Source organism: Theropithecus gelada, chromosome 12 (assembly GCF_003255815.1).
Source record: "Theropithecus gelada isolate Dixy chromosome 12, Tgel_1.0, whole genome shotgun sequence".
Lineage (NCBI taxonomy): Eukaryota > Metazoa > Chordata > Mammalia > Primates > Cercopithecidae > Theropithecus > Theropithecus gelada.
In genome coordinates, this window is record NC_037680.1 from 74,144,381 (window position 1) to 74,166,701 (window position 22,321).

The 22,321-nt window shown below is 37.0% G+C and overlaps 1 protein-coding gene across 4 annotated transcripts in view; it reads right to left on the reverse strand.

Moving 5' to 3' along the window:
• Positions 1-22,321, reverse strand: part of BOLL (boule homolog, RNA binding protein) — a 61,864-nt gene that overhangs the window by 2,437 nt on the left and 37,106 nt on the right. For all 4 annotated transcript variants that reach the window (XM_025404566.1, XM_025404564.1, XM_025404567.1 and 1 more), the window contains one exon: positions 14,191-14,289. In XM_025404566.1, coding sequence (XP_025260351.1) covers positions 14,191-14,289 — 99 coding nt within the window. The remainder of the gene's footprint in view (positions 1-14,190; positions 14,290-22,321) is intronic.

Genomic DNA, 22,321 nt, shown 5'->3' on the forward strand with positions numbered 1-22,321 from the left:
AAAAGTATCCTTTAAGTGGGCATAAGTAGGACAGGCATACAGGTACTTATGCTGTGTAATTCAGAAGAATTCCATATACCTGTGTCATCCTGGGATTTTTTTTTTGTTGTTGTTGTTAATACTAGTTTGGGTCAAAGAATCAACCTAGTTACTACTACCTTTTTGGCAATTTGGGCCTAGGCCAGCTTCTAATTTAGGGAATCATGCTGTCCTAAGACATATTTTAAATTTTGAATAGGCTCAAAAATTTCCATATTTGTTCCACTATCTCTAGAGCAGCGCTGTCCAATAGAATGGCCCACGTTGATGGGAATGTTTTACGATTACACTATTAAGTATGGTGGCCACTAGTCCCATGTGGCTGTTTAGCACTTGAAATGTGGTTAGTTGCAACTCAGGAACTGAATTTTTAATTTAATTTAAATTAATTTAAAATTGAAATTCAATAGCCTCATGTGGCTAGTGGGTACCATATTGGAGACAGTATGGCTCTAGTGGCTCAAATTTGTTGGGTTTGCTAAAACCAAACTCTACAGACTGGCCTAGATTTCCCTGGCCTGTTTAATACCGTCCAGTACCATTTACTAATGTTCGTAACTGTATTCCCAGTGTCTAGAATAATGGCAAGCACAAGGTAGGTGCTCAGTAAGCATTTGTTGAATGACTAGATCTACTATGATAATACACAGCCATTCATACCTAGTTAACTACTTAGAGGTTATTGGCTGTAACCTGGTATATACTGGTCCTCTCAGGAGAAAATAGAGATACATGAAGTCAAACCATTTTATGTATGTGAAATTACTTGGTTAAAGCCTCAATGTGCTAGAGAGAATAAGGAGCAGTGCTAACTTCAGTATATTCATATATGAATAATTTAGGTTGATAAATATGGGAAAATGAGAGAACATGTCTCACTCTGTCACCCAGGCTGGAGTGCAGTGGCATGATCTCAGCTCACTGCAACCTCCGCCTCCCGGGCTCAAGTAATTCTCCTGTCTCAGCCTTGTGAGTAGCTGGGACTACAGGTGCATGCCACCATGCCTGGCTAATTTTTGAATTTTTAGTAGAGATGGGGTTTCACTGTGTTGCTCAGGTTAGTATCGAACTCCTGACCTCAGGTGATCCACCCACCTGGGCCTCCCAAAGTGCTGGGATTACAGGCATGAGCCACTGCTCCCGGCCAGAGAATGTAATATTTAATGGTAAGAGTGTCACTAAAAGTTGATAAGAGTGATAACAGGGGAAAAATTAATGTCAGATAAAAAACTAAATTCAGATTTTATGCATGACTAAAAGATGGAAAGTGAAGATGTAGAAGTCTTGAAGAAATATATAGTAATCCCGGGCTGGGCGCCATGGCTCATGACTGTAATCCCAGCAATTTGGGAGGCCGAGGTGGGTGGATCACCTGAGGTTAGGAGTTCGAGACTAGCCCGGCCAATATGGTGAAACCCTGTCTCTACTAAAAATACAAAAATTAGCTGGGCATGGTGGCATGCGCCTGCAGTCCCAACTACTCAGGAGGCTAAGGCAGGAGAATCACTCGAACCTGGGAGGCAGAGCTTGCAGTGAGTCAAGATCGCTCCACTGCACTCCAGCCTAGGCGACAGTGTGAGACTCTGTCTCAAAAAAAACAAAAGAAAATAAATACATAGTATTCTCATTAGGCAGTAATAGAGCTTTGAAAAGGGTTTTGGCAGTGGAGAGAGAAATTAATACAGCTGATCCTTGAACAACATGGGTTTGAACTGCATGGGTGCACTTAATAAATATGTGTGAAGGGTTTTTTTTTTTCTTTTTTTTTTTTTTTTTTGTCTGAGACAGTATCTCACTCTTTTGCCCAGGCTGGAGTGCAGTGGCATGATCTCAGCTCACTGCAACCTCTGCCTCCTGGGCTTAAGCGATTCTCATGCCTCAGCCACCTGAGTAGTTGGGATTACAGTCATGTACAACCATTCCTGGCTAATTTTTGTATTTTTAGTAGAGACAGGGTTTTGCCATGTTGGCCAGGATGGTCTTGAACTCCTGGCCTCAAGTGATTCCCCTGCCTTGGCCTCCCAAAGTGCTGGAATTACAGGCATGAGCCACTGCGCCTGGGCACTTACATGTGAAGTTTTTTCAGTAAATATATCAGAAAATTCTTTGGAGATTTGCAACAATTTGAAAAAACTCACAGATGAGCTTTACTGCCCAGAAATAATTGAAAAAGTTAATAAGGCACTTTTAAAGTTAGGCATGTCATGAGTGCATAAAATATATGTAGGGTCATTCTATCATTTACTACCATAAAATATACACAAATATTTAATAAAAAGTTGAAATTTATCAAAACTTCTACACACAGACACAGACATGGTGCCATTTGCGGTTGAGAGAAATGTAAACAAATGTAAAGATGCAGCACTATATCATAACTTCATAAAATTTACTGTAGTACATACTGTACTACTGTAAAAATTTCACAGCCATTTCCTGTTACTGTTGCAGTAAGCTCAAATGGTGAGCTCAAGTGTTGTGTCTGCCCAAAATACCGTGTGATGACAATCATCTCTGTGTGAGCAGTTCACCTCTCCAGTAAATAGCATGTCAAAGTAAAATTTAATCTCTCTCACTTTTTGCATATTTCTCGTGTTTAGTGCAATACTGTAAACCTTGAATAACACCATAGAACCCTTATGAAATGCCACTAGTGATGCAGGAAGTGCTCCCAAGAAGCAAAGTCATGACAATACAAGAAAAAGTTGAATTGCTTGATATATACTGCAGATTGAGATCTGCAGCTGAGGGTGCCCACCATTTCAAGACAAATGAATCCAGTGTTAAGGACCACTGCAAAAAAAAAAAAAAAAAAAAAAAAAAAAAAACAGGAAATTCATGAAGGCATTGCTGCAAGTATGCCAGTAGGCACAAACACCTTGCACTTTTTGCAAAATAATACCTTTTGATCTTGTATTGGAAAATGCAGATTTTATGTGGATGTGGGATTGCTATGGTAAGAAAGGCATACCTATAGACTCTAATATGATTCCAGAAAAAGCAAAGTCATTATATGATAACTTAAAGCAAAAGGAAGGTGAAGGATCTAAAGCTGGATAATGTAATGCCTCTAAAAGGTGGTTTGATAATTTTAGAAAGAGGTTTGGCTTAAAAAATGTCAAGATAACAGGAGAAACAACTTCCAAAAGGCAGCAGATGAGTTCCAAGATGCCATTAAGAAAATCACTGAAGAAAAAGGATATCTGCCTAAACAGGTTTTTAATGCAGGCAGAAGTGCCTTAGTCAAAAAAAAAAAAAAACAAAAAAACAAAAAAAAAAACCCACAAAAGACTTTATTAATAAGGAAGAGAAGCAAGCACTAGGATTTAAGGCAGGAAGGGAGAGGCTAACTCTAGTGTTTTGTGCAAATGCAGTCAGGTTTATGATCAGTACTGCCCTTATCTATAAAGCTGCTAATAACTGAGTCTTGAAGGGAAAACATAAACACCAGATGCCAGACTTTTGCACTGAAGGCATCAAAGTGATCTACTTGTCCCTAAGCACAATGCCTCTAATTCAACCACAGAGGGTCATAAGGACCTCTAAGGTGCATTACACATGATATTCTATGGAGAGAATTGTTAATGCTATGCAAGAGAACCCCAAAAGAGAGAACATCATGCAAGTCTGAGGGATTACAGCATTGAAGATGCCATTGTTATAGAAAAAGCTGTGAAAACCATCAAGCCTGAAATAATAAATTCCTACTGGAGAAAACTGTGTCTAGATGTTGTACCTAACTTCACAGGATTTACAACAAAGTCAATCAAGGAAATCATGAAAGAGATTATGGATATGGCAAAAATGGTGGAGGATTGAATGGTTTCAAGATACAGATTTAAGAAAAATTAAAGAGCTAATAGACACTACACCAGAGGAATTTACAAAAGACAACTTGATGGAGATGACTGCTTCTGAACTAGTACCAGACAATGATGAAGAAGACATAGAAGACGCAGTGCCAAATTGACATTAGACAGTCTGGTAGAAGGGTTCTGATCATACAAGACTGTTTTTGACTTCTTTTACAACAATGGACTTAGAAAACTCCCTTAGGAAGACAGTTTAGAGGACAAAGAGAATTGTGCTATAATTAAGGTAGTTGATAAGAGAGGAAGAAATATATTTCTTAAAGAGACATTGAAAGATCAAACTGAAGGCAAAGAGAGTCACATCTTAGGAATAATAAAAGTTGAGGACAGGCTAGGTGACAGTATTGAATTAAATAAAATTTAAGAGGACATGGACTAGCACAAGACCCTTGGGATTTGGCTAATAAGAAGCTGTCAAATGTATCTTGGTAATTATCTTAAGATGAGTAGTTTGAATAGATTGCAATATTGAAGAAATAATTTCATATGTAATAATTTCATATGGAATAAAAAAGATACCCCTATATTCCTCCCCACACCTAAGACAGATAAATTAAAAATATTAATGATGTGTAGAATACAAAATCCTGCTACCTGCTCTCATCATATGTCCTGAAAGTAGAGGAAGATGTTATCTAAAGAATGTTTAAAAAACTATTCTGTAAGAGATTAAGGTGTCATAAGTTGAATTTTATGTCATGAAAAGTACACTGCCTATCCATGTAGTCTAGGTTCTAAGGGAAAAGAAAAAACATTAGGTAAAAGGAGAAAAGAATGTTCAGTTAGAAGGAATGATAGACTCAGAATGCAAGGAAAGTAAGTGCTCAAACTAAGAATGGAAAACCATAATTGGATATGAAAATAAAACAGTAAGATTTTTCCCTATAAAAGAAGTGTAGGATTTACTCAGAATACTGTATCAATCAATCCTCATCCTTACACAGGAATGAATGAATATCTCAAATTACCTTTTACTTACACTTTCCCTCTACTTAAGTATTTTGGCTAGGAAGGGCTTATGGCAAATGTAAATATCAAAACAGCCCAGAGGCTCAGGGTCAGATAATCCATGTTAAACTAAAAAGTAGATTTAAAAGATATAATTAAAAATGAAATTATAACAAATGAATTTATGCCATATTTCATATTATACTTTAAGAGGATACATTAACCTGTTAATGGATTAACTCAAGGGTCATAAAACTATGGACAGCAGGTCAAATCTGGCTCATCACCTGTTTTATAGATTAAGTTTTACTGGAACACAGCCTTACTCATTGTTTCTGTTATGTCTATGGCTACTTTCATGCTACAATGGCAGAGCTGGGTAGTTTTGATAGCAACTATGTATTTAAGCCTGTAAAACTGAAAACATTTACTATTGGGCCCTTTTGTGACCCCTGGTTTAACCTTTCTAGGCTGGAAAGAAATTTTGAGGCTGAGAACTTCTGATATACTATGAAAGGAAACCTTAATAAGGTGCTTTAAGAGCATAGGGTGGGCCGGGCGCGGTGGCTCAAGCCTGTAATCCCAGCACTTTGGGAGGCCGAGACGGGCGGATCACGAGGTCAGGAGATCGAGACCATCCTGGCTAACACGGTGAAACCCCGTCTCTACTAAAAAATACAAAAAAAACTAGCCGGGCGAGGTGGCGGGCGCCTGTAGTCCCAGCTACTCGGGAGGCTGAGGCAGGAGAATGGCGTAAACCCGGGAGGCGGAGCTTGCAGTGAGCTGAGATCCGGCCACTGTACTCCAGCCTGGGCGACAGAGCCAGACTCCATCTCAAAAAAAAAAAAAAAAAAAAAGAGCATAGGGTGAACATATTCTTGCTATGGACTGAATGTTTGTGTCCCAGCCACATTCATATGTTAAAGCCCAGTCCCCAGTGTGATGGCATTTGGAGGCGGGATCTTTGGGAGGTAATTAGGTCATGAGGGTGAGCTCTCATGAATGGGATTACTGCCCTTGTAAGACGAGACAGGAAAGAGCTTGCTTCTGCTCTCTCTGCTTTTCACCTTGCAGAAATGAGAAGACAGACATCAGCAAACCAGAAAGTCAGTCCTTAACAGATAATAGACCTCCCAGCACCTCAGTGTTGGACTTTCCAACCTTTTTGTCTGCAAAACTTTGAGAAATAAATGTTTGTTGCATAAGCTACCCAGTCTATGATATAGCTGTTATAGCAGCCTGAACTAAGACAACTTTATAATGTGGGAATAATTTATTACCAGACTTAAATATATTGGATTCACTTTAATTAAATGAACGTACAAATCAGAAATAACAAGTTTAATAGAAACCTTGAGAGAAAGAAGCTATAAAACACTAGTGCTTTTGAGACTAAAAGAACAAGATTAACTAGACATATGTTTAGATATTTAGGAAGATAAGTATTTGTGCACTTGCTACCATGGTTAAGTTAAATCTGTATTTATTCTGTGTTTTACTGTTAGTTGAAAAAAAATGGTGAGGGGACATCCTTGCCTTGTTGCTGACTAATAGTATTTATTCATCTCAAAATAGAAAAGTGATACCTTTGAGTCATAAATGTTCACATAAGAATTTTTAGAAATGCACATTATAGTACTTATAACTTAACCTGATATCCTAGAGAAGATCTATTGATATTTCCCTCATTTATTCCTTTTACTTGTTTCAAAACAAGATAATTTAACTTAGGTCCTGCCAGTTTCAATAAAAAGTACAACTGAATTTTGCCATATTTAAAGGAAATAGCCAATGACAATTCTAAAGTAACAGTTAAAGTTACAAGAAAATTATGGGCTCAGGTCATGAAGAAAGCTGAAAGTTATCTTGAGGGTAAGGTCTTATTAATTGTATTTATAGCACTGCAAAATTATTCTTCAATTGACATGCTCAATGGACGTTTGATGAACTACTGAGGATGAGCTCTTACTTAAGGCTTGTCATATGGTAGAACCCATATGTTACTTCTATGTGAAGGGCAACTTATTTATGTGATTTATACAGTTAACTAATGGCCCATAATACATGAAGATTCTGCCATATTTGACAGTATGTAGCAATATGTAACAGAAATGGCAATAATAACTTAAATCCTTAAGTAAAGTTTTATTTTAGCTGTTTTTTTTTTTTTTTTTTTGAGACAGAGTTTTGCTCTGTCACCCAGGATGGAGTGCAGTGGCATGATATTGGTTCACTGAAACCTCTGCCTCCTGGGTTCAAGTGATTCTCATGCCTCAGCCTCCCGGGTTGCTGGTATTACAGGCATGCACCAGCACGCCCAGCTAATTTTTTTTTTGTATTTTTAGTAGATGCAGGGTTTCACTGCATTGGTCAGGCTGGTCTCGAACTCCTGGCCTCAAGTAATCTGCCCACCTTGGCGTCCCACAGTGCCGAGATTACAGGCATGGGCACTGTGCCTAGCCTATTTTAGCTATAGTTGTAATATCATCCTCCAATTAAACAGATACTTTTTTTTTTCAGATTAGAAGGATAAACACACTGATCTGATTTTTTATTTCTGTTCCTTATTTTTAAGAAACTTACTTAAGGAACAGCATTCAAAAATGAGAAAAAAAACTTACCAAAAGTCAATATAGGAAGTGAAAATAAAGGGAACTGAGGTAATCTCTAGCTCATATAAGCATTATATGAATAAGACAAAATTGACAGTATGGAACAGAAGAGATATCCTATAAATATTTTTTAAGTAAAAATTATTTGACCAAACTTTAAAGTTGAATGAGGAGGCCTTTAAATAAACCTTGGTTTAAATTTCCAGGATGACATGAAGAACTCTTCCTTAAAGGTTTACAAGAAGAAATAGGCAGCTACTTTCACATCGCAATGAAGAGCTACTACAGTTTGGGTTAGGAATATCTCATTGCAGAAAGAATTTATTCTGCAAAGATAAAGTGTTCTGCAATGTACAAATACTTTTAAATTTGTTATTATTTTGAAGTTTAAATATAAACAAAAAATACAACGCTCTTTAATAACACTGGTTCTTGAATGATATACCTAAGGTCTAAAGTACTTAAGAAAGAATGGCAAAGAAAATGTATGGAATGGAATTTTTATCTCAATGTATTTTATCTGATTTAGTTGTACACAAAGAAACTAATTGAAATTGATAGAATTCTATTTAAAGTCTGCATAATGAAAAAGAAAGCAGAAAATTACTGCAAAAAATACACTAAACATTCTTACAAAGTGAACCATTGAGACGTAATTATTTCCAGGTTATATGATACATTTGAGGTAAAAGTTATTGTAAAATTTATTTTAAAAAATGGATAAGATCAAGGGGAAATGTGATCTATTTTCTCTCTTTAGAAGCTTTTGGAATTTTTCTATTATTCCTACCATTCTGAATTTTTTTCTATTACTCCTGCCATTCTGAAATAACTGGCCTTAGTGTGAGTCTTTTGCAGTAATCGTGGCAAGTAGTTGGTAGGCCCTTTCAATTTAGAGACTCTTGTCCTTAAGTTTCTAGGAGTTTCAGTTTAGAGACTTTCAATTTAGAGGCTCTTGTCCTTAAGTTTCTTGTATTAATTTATTGATAATTTCCTCCAAATGATTTTCTCTATTCCTCTTTCTCCAATTTAAAAAATATTGGACTTCTTGGATTAATCTAATTTTATCTTTTCTCTATTATTATTCACCTCAGTCTTTTTTGATGCTACTTTCTGAAAACTTTTGCCTTTAATATTTAACTCATACATAATTTATTTCAGTTATCACATTAGTGAAAAAACTAGTGACATTTTAGAATAAGGTGTATAGTTTAGAGGACTGTACTGATGTTCATTTCCTGTGCCAGTGCCCTCTAGCTAAAGGATGAAGTAGGTGAAGGATATACAGAAACTCTATTATTTCTATAACTTCTCAGTAAATCTGAAATTATTTCAAAATGCAAGGCTAAACAAATTAAAAGGACAGATGTTTGAGAGAAAAAGTATCAGGCTGTCTATGCATGTACCACTTCTCATTAGTTTTTGCCTATTCCGGAGAGGATATTAATTGTAGTTTCTTTGACATTTTCTTCTGCTCCCTGCATTGTATGTTTCTTATGAATTTCTTTTTTTCTGTTTATTTTGTTCTCTCACTCTAGAGGTTTTCTTCTAACGGGCTGCATGTTCATAGTTAAGAGGGACGCACTAAAATCCTAATGGGAAGTTCTTTGTGCATGGTTTGTCAGGGATCTTCACTGCGAGGATTTAAGAGACCAGCTAACTTTTTCTCCATGGTAGAAAGCATGCTTGGATTAGAATCCTGGATCTGCCCCTTACTCAACTATGCTACTGTGGGCAAGTTACTTTTTAAGCTTAAAGTGATCAAAGTTAACACTGCCAGTAATTAGACATATTGGCATCTCATATCCCCTGATATGACACACTGATAAGGGCATATCACCTCTGTGATATTATTGTCCCAAATTCATAACCTTTATCTAATTAAGAGAAAACACAGGCCAAACTCAAAGTGAAGAGTGTTCTACAAAATAATCAGTTTTTTAAAAAAGAATCAAGGTCATGAAAGACAATAAAAGACTATGTAAATGCCACAGATTGGTAGAGAATAAGGAGACATGACAAATTAATGTAGGATCTTAGATTAGATCCTAAAACAGAAAAAGAACATAAGTGAAAAAAATGGTGAAGTTTGTACTTTACTTAATAGGTCTGTAGTTTACTTAATAGTACTTTATGAATGCTAATTTCTTGGTTTTGCTAATTGTTTCGATTATGTAAGCTGTTAAAATTAGAAGTTGAGTGAAGGGATACATGAACTCTATGTATTATTTTTACAACCTTTCTGTAAGTGTAAAATTATTTTAAAGTAAAATGTTAAAAAACAGGTTAAAAGGCCAAGGACATTTGATGAGATGGGATGATGGGGGAAAGATAACTGCCAGGATATCTATGCATGGGTTGCCTCTCATTAATTTTGCTTGAGGCATGATGAATTCTTTTTTGATTTGTAAATTCAAGTCACAGTGTTTTTGTTTTTGTTTTGCTGTTAAAATTTCTGCACATTCTTTTCGTTCCATTTATTCTGTATTCTTTTCTTGAGAATTACTATTTTTTGGTTGGACCTGTCTCTCTGCTCTCTCTATTCTAGCATTTTATCTCATCATTTCATCTTTCATGTTATTGTCTTTTACATTCTGGAAGAATTAAAAATATCCTTCTCTATCAAGGGTTTCATTTTCTTATGTGACTACTGGCCCATTATGACAAAGGCAAATATGATTCTTTCCATCATGTCAATAGTTTTTGGACAGTATTTTCTTACACTAGCCAGCAACCATTTCATTTTTCCTATTTTTCAGTTTGCAATTGTTTTTAAAAGATCTATTACTGAGAATATGGGATATATCTTAAAAATTATATTTAATTTCCTCTCATACATATGTTCTTATACATATATACATATTTATACTATTCATCCTTGCCTTCAATGTAGTGCCATATTCAATTTTTTTTTCACAGAATCCATATAATATAAATATATACTTTTCTGTTTACTCATCCTTGAATGGGGATCTACCCATGACAATTAGAACTGGTGTCACAAACACTTGATTCTCCTTACTGTGCTATGTCCCCTCTTTTAGATTTACATCAAAAAAGAGGCTTGGTGGACACAGAACCTACACAATTTCTAATGTCTAAGTGGATGAGCATTTATTGCTCCTCCTGCTTCGTTCTTTATGAGTAAAAAACTTATTCTAGAGAATCTGAGGCTGTCTATTGTTTGACTATGTATAGCATACATGAAAATTTATACCCTCCTTATATATTCAGAGCTACAAAGCACCAGCTTTTCCTGCCTCTGCTCTCTAGATTACATTGCTTTATACTTGTCCTTCCTAGGTTTTTCAGAATACAACACAATTTTAGTCTCTAAATTGATTTATAAGAAGTATTAATGATACTCAAATGAGGAAATGGTTGGGAAAAAGATACTGGTAGTGGAATCTTTTTGTGAAGTAGAGATAGTTGCTAATTTTTAGGTAAGTGCATGCTCCGGGCCTCTGAACTAGAAGCAGATAGTGGTAGTAGTTCAGATCCCTCTCCAATTTATTTCTGAATCACACTTTGTAGACCACTACTTGTGTTTTTCATTTAAGTCCAATCAGTCCTTTAACTAGAAGAAATTCCTTATAGCCTGGGCAAGTGGTTAAATATGATCCTTAATAGCTGTATGTTTTCATCGATTGTTAGTAGACATGGGAGTTAAATAAAATACACATTGAATTTAATCCATATGAGAACAATTTTATTAGATACTTATATTAATGCAAAAATGTAAAAACACTGTAAGAAAACCGAAACACTTTAGAATTCTCCACTCATACCCTTCATACCTTGGGATTTGATATTTATCTTAGAAATATAATAGTTCATATACCCAGAAATACAGATTTCCCTTTTGTTCCTTCCTAGTCTAATTCAGTGGGATAATTTTGACGTTATGCGGTTTTGCTTTTTTTGACTTTAAAACTTAATTCTCTTTTTTTTCTTTTTCAAAATTACAGATGGGGTCTCGCCATATTGCCAGGATGGCCTCAAACTCCTGGCTCAAGTGATCCTCCCGCCTTGGCCTCCCAAAGTGCTGGGGTTCAGGTGTGAGTTACCACACGTGGCCTAAAACTTGTTTCTGTGTGAGATGTTACTGCTGAATTAGGGAATGATGGCCCTAATTAGTATCATATTTATCTAGTTACCTCTATATTGGTCTGTTTTGTATTTACTCGTTTTTGTATTTGATTTGACAGAGTATGTAGGCTGTGGCTTACAGTCAATGAGTAATTTCTGGTAAACAGTACTTCATAGCAGTTAGACTTGTGCTTCGAACTCTGCATAAGGTTTCTATTTTATGGAATAGATTTGTTGCTTCAAGATAGTTTTGACATCTGAAATTCCCACTTTGGGATATCCTCAATTAACATTCATAAAGTTGTAATCATTAGAGTTTTAAAAATGAGTTTTACACTTATAAAAACAACAACTCTTCCAAAGAATATTTCCACCTTTCTATTTTAAAAGTCACCAAGATTTTTGGTACTAGAGAAAATTTGCATTGGAAGTAAAAAAAGGCTAATGTTTCAAATGTCATTCACTAATATTTTAATATTAGTAATATGTTCTAGAAAAAGATTGTTTTGTAATGTAGAACAACATTTGTATATTAAGATTTCCATGTTATAATACAAATGCACTATAAATAAAAATAGATAATTTGCCACATAGTAATACATGCATATTAAAGCATTTCTACAGCATTATACAGTTCTAGAAAACTACAGAAGTGGTTTTGGAGTTTCTGTCTCTGAGTGGGGCATCATTTTGTATTGAGGGTCACTAAATCACCTAAAGAAAAATATTGAGTATAAAATGCATAGAACATTTAACCTTAAAAAGTAAAAATGAGAAACACAAAATTCTACATAATTGTCTTGTGTTTCAGTTTTGACTTTGGAAGTCTATTTTTTTTGTCTCTAACAAAAGAGGAATTGGTAATTATTATTTTTTTTTAATTTTAGAGATCTACATGGTCCCACTCTGTTGCCCAGACTAGAATGCAATGGCGTGATCATAGCTCACTGTAACCTTGAAACTTTGGGCTCAAGTGATCAGCCTGCCTCAGCCTCCTGAGTAGTTAGCACTATAGGGGTGCACCACCATGCCCGGCTAATTTTTAAAATTTTTATTTTGTAGAGGCAGGGTCTCACTATGGTCTCAAACTCCTGGCTTCAAGCAATCCTCCTACCTTGGCCTCCCAAAGTGCTGGGATTACAGGCATGACCCACCACACTTGGCCAGAATTGGTAATCTTTATATGACTATATTAAAGAGTAAGATACCAGTTTCTCCGTACAATTTCTGATGTTACCTAATCACAGATCTAAGAAAATTTAGAGAAATATATACTCTTAAGCTAGAAGAATTAAATTTTAAGAACGTTTAACATTAACATCCTTTGGAAATTTCTCCTATCCAAATACCACCCACCACTCCGTCCTCTATTCAAATTATTCAGTTTGTATAATTGTATAAATTATACAATTTCCATCACTTGTGATACAGCTCTCTCTCAGTAACTGAAAATAACTATCACTTACATAATATGGCACAGCAATATCAGCCATTTCTGCAGAAGTATATTTGGAGTAAATGTTAATGACAGAAGAAGTTTGTTTTAGATATTCTAACAATACTAAAAATGAAGCCTCTATAAGCAATGTTTAGTAACACTATAGGTTTTGACAATATGTCAAAATTATTGTTTTATTTCATGTTTGGTATATAGTGGTAAAGTCAATGAAGGGATGCAGTAAGTGGTAATGGCGGTGAGTGGTAATGGGGTGAAGGGACACGAGAAGATTGGGAGGTTCCTTAAAGTAGACTGTCTTGGTATTGAGTTCAACACATAGAATGGGCCAGAACATAAATATGAGTGTGAAATAGCTAATATCCATTATTTTAATGCAAAGACTATGCCTATCTTCCTCACCAAAGTACACTGTATACAGAATTCATATTACCATCTCAACAGTTGCTCTTTACTGCAGATAAAGTTCATTTCCTTAAAGGGATGATGCAAGAGTTTCACTAAGAAACTTGTTCATGAGGGAATAGGAAGAATTCCCTGCTACATAGTAGATAGTCAAAATATATTGAAGATATACACGGGTATAACTAGATTATCATTCTTTGGCCTGAATCTGACTAAGAAGGCATGAATATGATTCCCAAACTGGAAGAGGAGATCATTAATTGTTTTCATCTCCCCATAAATGTCACATGTCATCAACATAGATAATAAAAATCAGAGTACTGTATATTAAATATCTAGAATAGGCAAATTCATAGAGATAGAATATAGATTACAGGTTACCAGGGACTAGGGGTTGGGAAGAAGCACGAAGGAGGAGTTTTTGCTTAATGGGTGCAGAGTTTCAACCTGGGGTGAGGAAAAGGTTTGGAAACAATGGTGATAGTTGCATAGCATTGTGAAAGTAATTAATGCCACTGAATTGCACACTTAACAATGGTTGAAATAGAAAAATTTTAAGTTGCATATGTTACCACAACAAATAAAAAAATGACCATTATAGTTAATTTAGAATTATGTTTCCTTCACACGAAAGAATTTGCTAATTCTGTACTTCTGATCACAAATATGACGTAAATATCCAAAGTTGTTCCTTTCTAGAAGAGAAAGTTGGAAAACTTGAAATACAATGGAAGAAATACAGAGTAAAAAGTCAAAACAAACTTCTTACTTTAATTGCTTCAGGCTGCATCACAGGCGCAGGCATACTGATGGCACTTGGAGCATAAACCTGGTGATATGTTGCTTGAACTCCATGGTCAGAATAAGGCTATTACAAAAAAAGAGAGAAAAAATATCACCTTTCATTTATTAATTCAAAATATTTACTCAGCATTTACAATATACTAATCATCTAGCTATACAATGTAGAAACAGTTAAAAACACATTCCCTTATGTTTAATTTTATAATCTGATGAGTTAATATAATGAATTAGCTTATAATCTGATGAGGGAAATAGTAGTCAGAATGATCATAAGTTCTATAGACACATATAGGGATACAATAGGCAAGGGAAGAGATTATGTAAATGCAGTTATAGCTTGTCCAGCAGATGGTGGTACCATTCACTGGAATATAGAATACAAGGAAAGCTCAATACTCATGTAATTATGTGTGAGGGGTTGGAGAGAAGGAGTTAGGTTTGTGATATACAAAATTTGTGGTATTTGTAGGAATTCTAGTAGAGGTATACTGTTGATAGATGTGGCTCTAGACCAGCACTGTCAAATAGAAATATAATGTGAGCTACATATGTTATTTAAAATTTTCCCATTGTCATGTTAGAAAAGTAAAAAAAAAAAAGGTTGAATTAATTTTTAATAATGTCCTTTATTTAAACTAATGCATATTAAATATTATCATATAAAAGTACAATCAATTTAAACATTAGCAAGATGTTTTACATTCTTTTTTCATGCTTTGTCTTGAAAACCCAGTATGTATTTTACACTTAGGGGACATCTCAATTCTGTCTTACCACATTTCAAGTGCTCAATTGCCACATGTGGCTAGTGGCTATTGTAGTGGATAGTGCAGTCTAAAACTCAGGAGTGAGACTGGGGCTAGATATATGGCTATGGATGATAACATCAGAGTGAGTATATGTGGTAAAAGAATGGAGAACCAAATATGAAATCTGCTTAAAAAGGAAAACAAAAGGAGGTAAAAGCATTGCCAGAAGAGAGTAGTATTATGGAAACCAAGGGTAGGAAGAGTTTTAGAGAGTAGGTACAATGTCTCTGGGACGTCAAATAAGATTAAAAAGAAAGGAAAGTTTGTGTCGGTTAGAAAGTCATTGAGGACCTTTACCCAATGCAGCCTCAGCAGAAAGGTAATGAAGTAGACTTCAGCAGGTGAGGAGTGAATGGGTAGTGAAGTAGCAGAAATTCTGAATGTAAACTACTTTTTCTAGAAGCTTGGCTTTGAAAGGTAGCAGAAAATTAGGGAATTGGTGGGAGTGTGTGTCATAGGATAATATTGCCTCTTACAAGGTGCTGGGCACTATACAAAGAACCTTGTATACCATATCTCTAGTCTTTACATCAATCCTGCAAAATAGTTTTTCCTGATGTCCTCATTTTACAAATAAGGAAATTATGAAAGCAGGACTATGAAGGGTTAAGTAATTCCTCAAAGTAACACAGTTAGTAAGTGGTGAAGCTGTAAACCAATGGAGAGAAGAAGACTTCAAATACAAGAGAGAAAAAGAACAGTAGATGGAATGAGGTCCCTGAGGAGGAGGGAACTGATAGCATCTAGACTGCAAGAGGTAGAAATAACCTTGGACAAGACTGAATGTCACTAAATAAATATAAGAAGCTAAGGATGAGTTAGGATACAGGTAAGTTTGTGTTTCAGGGGTTGGAGCCTGAGTTGGTTTTCACAAATTGGTTCTTTCTTACTCTGCAAAACAGAAGGCAAAGCTATATTCTCAGAATGACATGGGCAGGTGGTGGAGTGGGTGCAATCTGGTAGTACTGAGGACTCGGCAAAAGTTTAAAATAATCATTGAAATAAGTGAGTGAAGATGGTAACTTTTTTTTTTAAAAAGGAAATCTGACTATAACACTCACAAGAAAAGTCCTGAAGTTCTTAATTTTAGTGAAAAAAACACTTCAACTGTAAACCATCCCACTCTATTCATTAAGTTATATATTAGTCAGACTATACCCGCTACTAGAAACAATACCAAAACAAAAACATGCAAATATTTTGTATGGAAATACCACACAAAGTACAAGTTATAAGGTAATGATGAGCAATATTTTCAGAAAAGCTTTATTAGATTCCATTAAATAGTGCATATATTCTGATGGTAAGCATCTGATATCAGGAATTAAAAATATGATCTGATGCCAAAAGAGATTCTGACAAAAAATCAAATGTAAAACCATTCTTATCTCACTACCTGTCCTTGCAAACCAGAAAACAACAAAAAGAACAAAATATAGATTTTTAAAATGCCATCATCAATTAAAGAAGAAAATGCCTATGACTCCCAAACTATACACAATGTAGAATGTCTGCCAAGTGCTGTGCAAGTTGGACCAACATAAGGGAGGATTCTGAAGCCTCCTCAGGCTTCAGAAAGGATAAAGATTTCCCTAGAGGTCGATGTTCTGGAAGACCTCCTCAGAGATACTTTAGAGTCTTGAGTGCAGAAGTATGTACTGGTCAGGGTGAGGTAGAAGCACAAAATATCTCCACAGAGACCCTATTAATAATTAGGATAATAATTAAAATAATTAATAATCCTGACTTAATAACAGGGGAGGCAGAACTGATGGATACATCATGTTTCTACAATTCTTCTTGTCTACTACCTAGCCTGAGGAATACTACTGCTGGAGGTGAAGCAGGGGGAAAGTGGCAAAGGAAGTAGCAATTGCCACATCCCAATACAGAACCCCTGTGATAAAAAGGGCTTTACAAGGAACAAAAATGATCTCTGGCAAGGATGTGGAGGAAAGGGAATCCTTGTACACTGCTGGTGGGAATGTAAATTAGTATGGCCATTTTGGAAAATAGTAGGGTGGTTTCTCAGAAAATTAAAAATACTATCATGTGATCTAGAAATTCCACTACTGTGTATACACATCCAAAGGAAATGAAGTGAGTATGTTAAAGAGATATCTGCATTTCCATGTTCACTCCAGCATTATTTATAATAGTCAAGATATGGAACCAACCTTAGGCTCCATCAATCGGTGAATGGATAAAGAAAATGTAGTACCTATATACACAATGGAATACTGTTCAGCCTTAACAAAGAAGGAGATCCTGTCATTTATGACAACATGGATGAACCTGGAGGACATTACGCTAAGTGAAATAAGCCAAGCACAGAAAGACAAATACTACATGATTTCATTTATATGTAGAATGTGAAAAAGTTGAACTCATAGAAGCAGAGAGAATGGTGGTTGCCAGGGGCTGGGGATGGGGAGTGAGATGGGAGATGTTGGTCAAAGGGTACAGAGTTTCAGTTCTAAAGGAAGAATATGCCCTGGAGATCTACTGTATAGCCTGACTATAGTTGATAATAACGTATTATACACTTGAAAATTGCTAAGACTTAAGGTACCTTCAATGTTCTCACCACAAACAAAAAAAAAGGATAACCATGTGAGGTGATGGATGAGCTTGATTGGGGTAATCATTTCACAATATGTACATATATCCAACCATCATGTTATACACTGTAAATTATACCATTTTTCGTTATTTACAATTTAGTAAAGTTGAGGAAAAAAAGAAAAAAGCAACCATAAAAAAATAGGTGGGGCAGGCCGGGGTGCAGTGGCTCATGCCTGTAATCCCAGCACTTTGGGAGGCTGAGGTGGGTGAATCATGAGGTCAGGAGATGGAGACCATCCTGGCTAACATGATGAAACCCCATCTCTACTAAAAATACAAAAAATTAGCTGGACTTGGTGGCACATGCCTGTAGTCCCAGCTACTTGGGAGGCTGAGGCAGGGGAATCACTTGAACCCAGGGGGCAGAGGTTGCAGTGAGCCGAGATCGTGCCACTGCACTCCAGCCTGGGTGACAGAGTGAGAGTCCATCTCAAAACAAAACAAACAAACAAAAATGGCGGGGGGGGGGGCATGAAACAAACAATAAAGAAATCCTAGTAAAAGTATTGATAGTAAATATTAAGGTCCAACTGTGGAAATTATTGTTTCAGAACAAAATTATGTATTACAAAAGTAATAAAACAATGGACTTAAATTGGGAGGTAAATGCTAATTTCATAATCTTTCATGACACTGATTTAAGACATACTATGCCCATGGTACTGGTACCAAAACAGACACAGATCAATGGAACAGGATAGAGAACTCAAATAAGACCACACATATCTACAACCATCTGATCTTCAACAAACCTGATAAAAAAAAAAGCAATGGGAAAAGAATTCCCTGTTTAATAAATGGTGCTGGGGAGGTCCAGGGCAAGATGGCCAAATAGGAACAACTGTGGTCTGCAGCTTCCAGTGAGACCAATGCAGAAGGTGGGTGATTTCTGCATTTCTAACTGAGGTACCCAGCTCATCTCACCGGGACTGGTTAGACAGTGGGTGCAGCCCATGGAGGGTGAGCAGAAACAGGGTGGGGTGCTGCCTCACCGAGGAAGCACAAGGGGTCAGGGAACTCCCTTCCTCAGCCAAGGGAAGCCATGAGGGACGGTGATATCTGACCCAGATACTATACTTTGCCCATGGCTTTTGCACCCGCAGACCAGGAGATCCCCTTGGGTGCCTACACCACCAGGGCCCCGGGTTTCAAGCACAGAACTGGGCGGCCATTTGGGCAGACACTGAGCTAGCTACAGGGTGTTTTTTGGTTCGTACCCTAGTGGTGCCTGAAACCCCAGAGAGGCAGAACTGTTCATCCCCTGGAAAGGGAGCTGAAGTCAGGAGCCAAGTGGTCTTGCTCAGCAGATCCCACTTCCATAGAGCCCAGCAAGCTGAGACCCACTGGCTTGAAATTCTTGCTGCCAGCACAGCAGACTGAGTCAACCTGGGACACTCGAGCTTGGTGTGGGGGACGGGTATCCACCATTACTGAGGCTTGAGTAGGCGGTTTTCCACTCACAGTGTAAATAAAGCCACCAGGAAGTTTGGACTAGGCGGAACCCACCTCAGCACCACAAAGCCACTGTAGCCAGACTGCCTCTCTAGATTCCTCCTCTCTGGGCAGGGCATCTCTGAAAGAAAGGCAGCAGCCACAGTCAGGGGCTTATAGGTAAAACTCCCATCTCCCTGGGACAAAACACCTGGGGGAAATGGCATCTGTGAGTGCAGCTTCAGCAGACTTAAATGTTCCTGCCTGCCAGCTCCGAAGAGAGCAATGGATCTCCTAGCACAGTGCTCGAGCTCTGCTAAGGGACAGAATGCCTCCTCAAGTGAGTCCCTGACACCTGTGCCTCCTGACTGGGAGACACCTCCCAGCAGGGGTTGACAGACACCTCATACAGGAGAGCGCCAGTTGGCATCTGGTGGGTGTCCCTCCGGGATGAAGCTTCCAGAGGAAGGAGCAAGCTGCAATCTTTGCTGTTCTGCAACTTCTGCTGGTGGGACCCAGGCAAAGAGGGTCTAGGGTGGGCCTCCAACAAAATCCAGAAGACCTGCAGCAGAGGGGCCTGACTCGTAGAGGGAAAACTAACAAACAGAAAGCAATAACACCAACATCAACAAAAACGACGTCCATGCAAAAACCCCATCCGAAGGTCATCAGCATCAAAGATCAAAGGTAGATAAATCCACAAAGATGAGGAAAAACCAGCACAAAAAGGTTGAAAATTCCAAAAACCAGAATGCCTCTTCCCCTTCAAAGGATCACAACTCCTCGCCAGCAAGGGAACAAAACTGGACGGAGAATGAGTTTGATGAATTGACAGAAGTAGGCTTCAGAGGGGGTTAATAAACTCTTCTGAGCTAAAGGAGCATGTTCTAACCCAGTGCAAAGAGGCTAAGAACCTTGATAAAAGGTTACAGGAACTGCAAACTAGAATAACCAGTTTAGAGAAGAACATAAGTGATGTGATGGAACTGAAAAACACAGCATGAGAACTTTGTGAAGCATACACAAGTATCAATAGCCGAATTGATCAAGCAGAAGAAAGGATATCAGAGATGAAAGATCGGCTTAATTAAATAAAGTGTGAAGACAATATTACAGAAAAAAGAATGAAAAGGAATGAACAAAGCCTCCGAGAAATATGGGACTATGTGAAAAGACCAAACCTACATTTGATTGGTGTACCAAAAAGTGATGTGGGGAATGGAACCAAGTTGGAAATTATCCAACTTGGATATTACCCAGGAGAACTTCCTCAACCTAGCAAGACAGGCCAACATTCAGAAAATACAGAGACCACCACAAAGATACTCCTTGAGAAGAGCAATCTGAAGACACATAATCGTCAGATTCACCAAGGTTGAAATGAAGGAAAAAATGTTAAGAGCAGCTAGACAGAAAGGTCAGGTTATCCACAAAGGGAAGCCCACCAAACTAACAGCAGATCTCTCTGCAGAAACCCTACAAGCCAGAAGAGAGTAGGGGCCAATATTCAACATTCTTAAAGAAAAGAACTTTCAACCCAGATTTTCATATCCAGCCAAACTAAGCTTCATAAGTGAAGGGGAAATAAAATCCTTTACAGACAAGCAAATGCTGAGAGGCTTTGTCACCACCAGGCCTGCCTTCTAAGAGCTCCTGAAGGAAGCACTAAATATGGAAAGGAAAAACAAGTACCAGTGACTACAAAAACATACCAAAATGAAAAAACCATCAACACTATGAAGAAACTGCATCAACTAATGTGCAAAATAACTAGCTAGATTCATAATGACAGGATCAAATTCACACATAACAATATTAACTTTAAATTTACATGGCCTAAATGCCCCAATTAAAAGACATAGACTGGCAAATTGGATAAAGAGTCAAGACCCATTGGTGTGTTGTATTCAGGAGACCCATCTCATGTGCAAAGACACACATAGGCTCAAAATAAAGGGATGGAGGAATATTTACCAAGCAAATGGAAAGAAGAAAAAAAAAAAAAAAAAGCAGGGACTGCAATCCTAGTCTCTGATAAAACAGACTTTAAACCAACAAAGATCAAAAAGACAAAGAAGGGCATTACATAATGGTAAAGGGATCAATGCAATGAGAAGAGCTAATTATCCTAAATCTATATATGCAGCCAATACAGGAGCACCCAGATTCATGAAGCAAGTTCTTAGAGACCTACAAAGAGATTTAGACTCCCACACAATAATAGTTGGAGACTTTAACACCCCACTGTCAATATTAGATCAACGAGACAGAAAATTAACAAGGATATTCAGGACTTGAACTCAGCTCTGGACCAAGCAGCCCTAATAGACATCTACAGAACTCTCCACCCCAAATCAACAGAATATACACTCTTCTCAGCACCACATAGCACTTATTTTAAAATTGACCACATAATTGGAAGTAAAACACTCCTCAGCAAATGCTAAAGAATGGAAATCATAACAAACAGTCTCTCAGACCACAGTGCAATCAAATTAGAATGCAGGATTAAGAAACTCACTCAAAACCATGCAACTACATGGAAACTGAACGATCTGCTCCTGAATGACTACTGGATAAATTACAAAATTAAGGCAGAAATAAATAGGTTCTTTGAAACCAATGAGAACAAAGACGCAACGTACCAGAATCTCTGGGACACAGCTAAAGCAGTGTTTAGAGAGAAATTTATAGCACTAAATGCATGCAGGAGAAAGTGGGAAAGATCTAAAATTGACACCCTAACATCACAATTAAAAGAACTAGAGAAGCAAACAAATTCAAAAGCTAGCAGAAGACAAGAAATAACTAAGATTAGAGCAGAACTGAAGGAGACAGAGACACGAAAAACCCTTCAAAAAAATCAATGAATCCAAGAGCTTGTTTTTTGAAAAGATTAACAAAATAGATAGACCACTAGCCAGCCTAATAAAGAAGAAAAGAGAGAAGAATCAAATAGATACAATAAAAAATGAAAAAGGGGATATCACCACTGATCCCACAGAAATACAAACTATCATCAGAGAATACTATAAACACCTCTACACAAATAAACTAGAAAATCTGGAAGAAATGGATAAATTCCTAGACACATACACCCTCCCTCCCAAGACTAAACCAGGAACAAGTTAAATCCTTGAATAGACCAATAACAAGTTCTGAAATTGAGGCAGTAATTATTAGCCTACTAAACAAAAAAGTCCAGGACCGGACAGATTCACAGCCAAATTC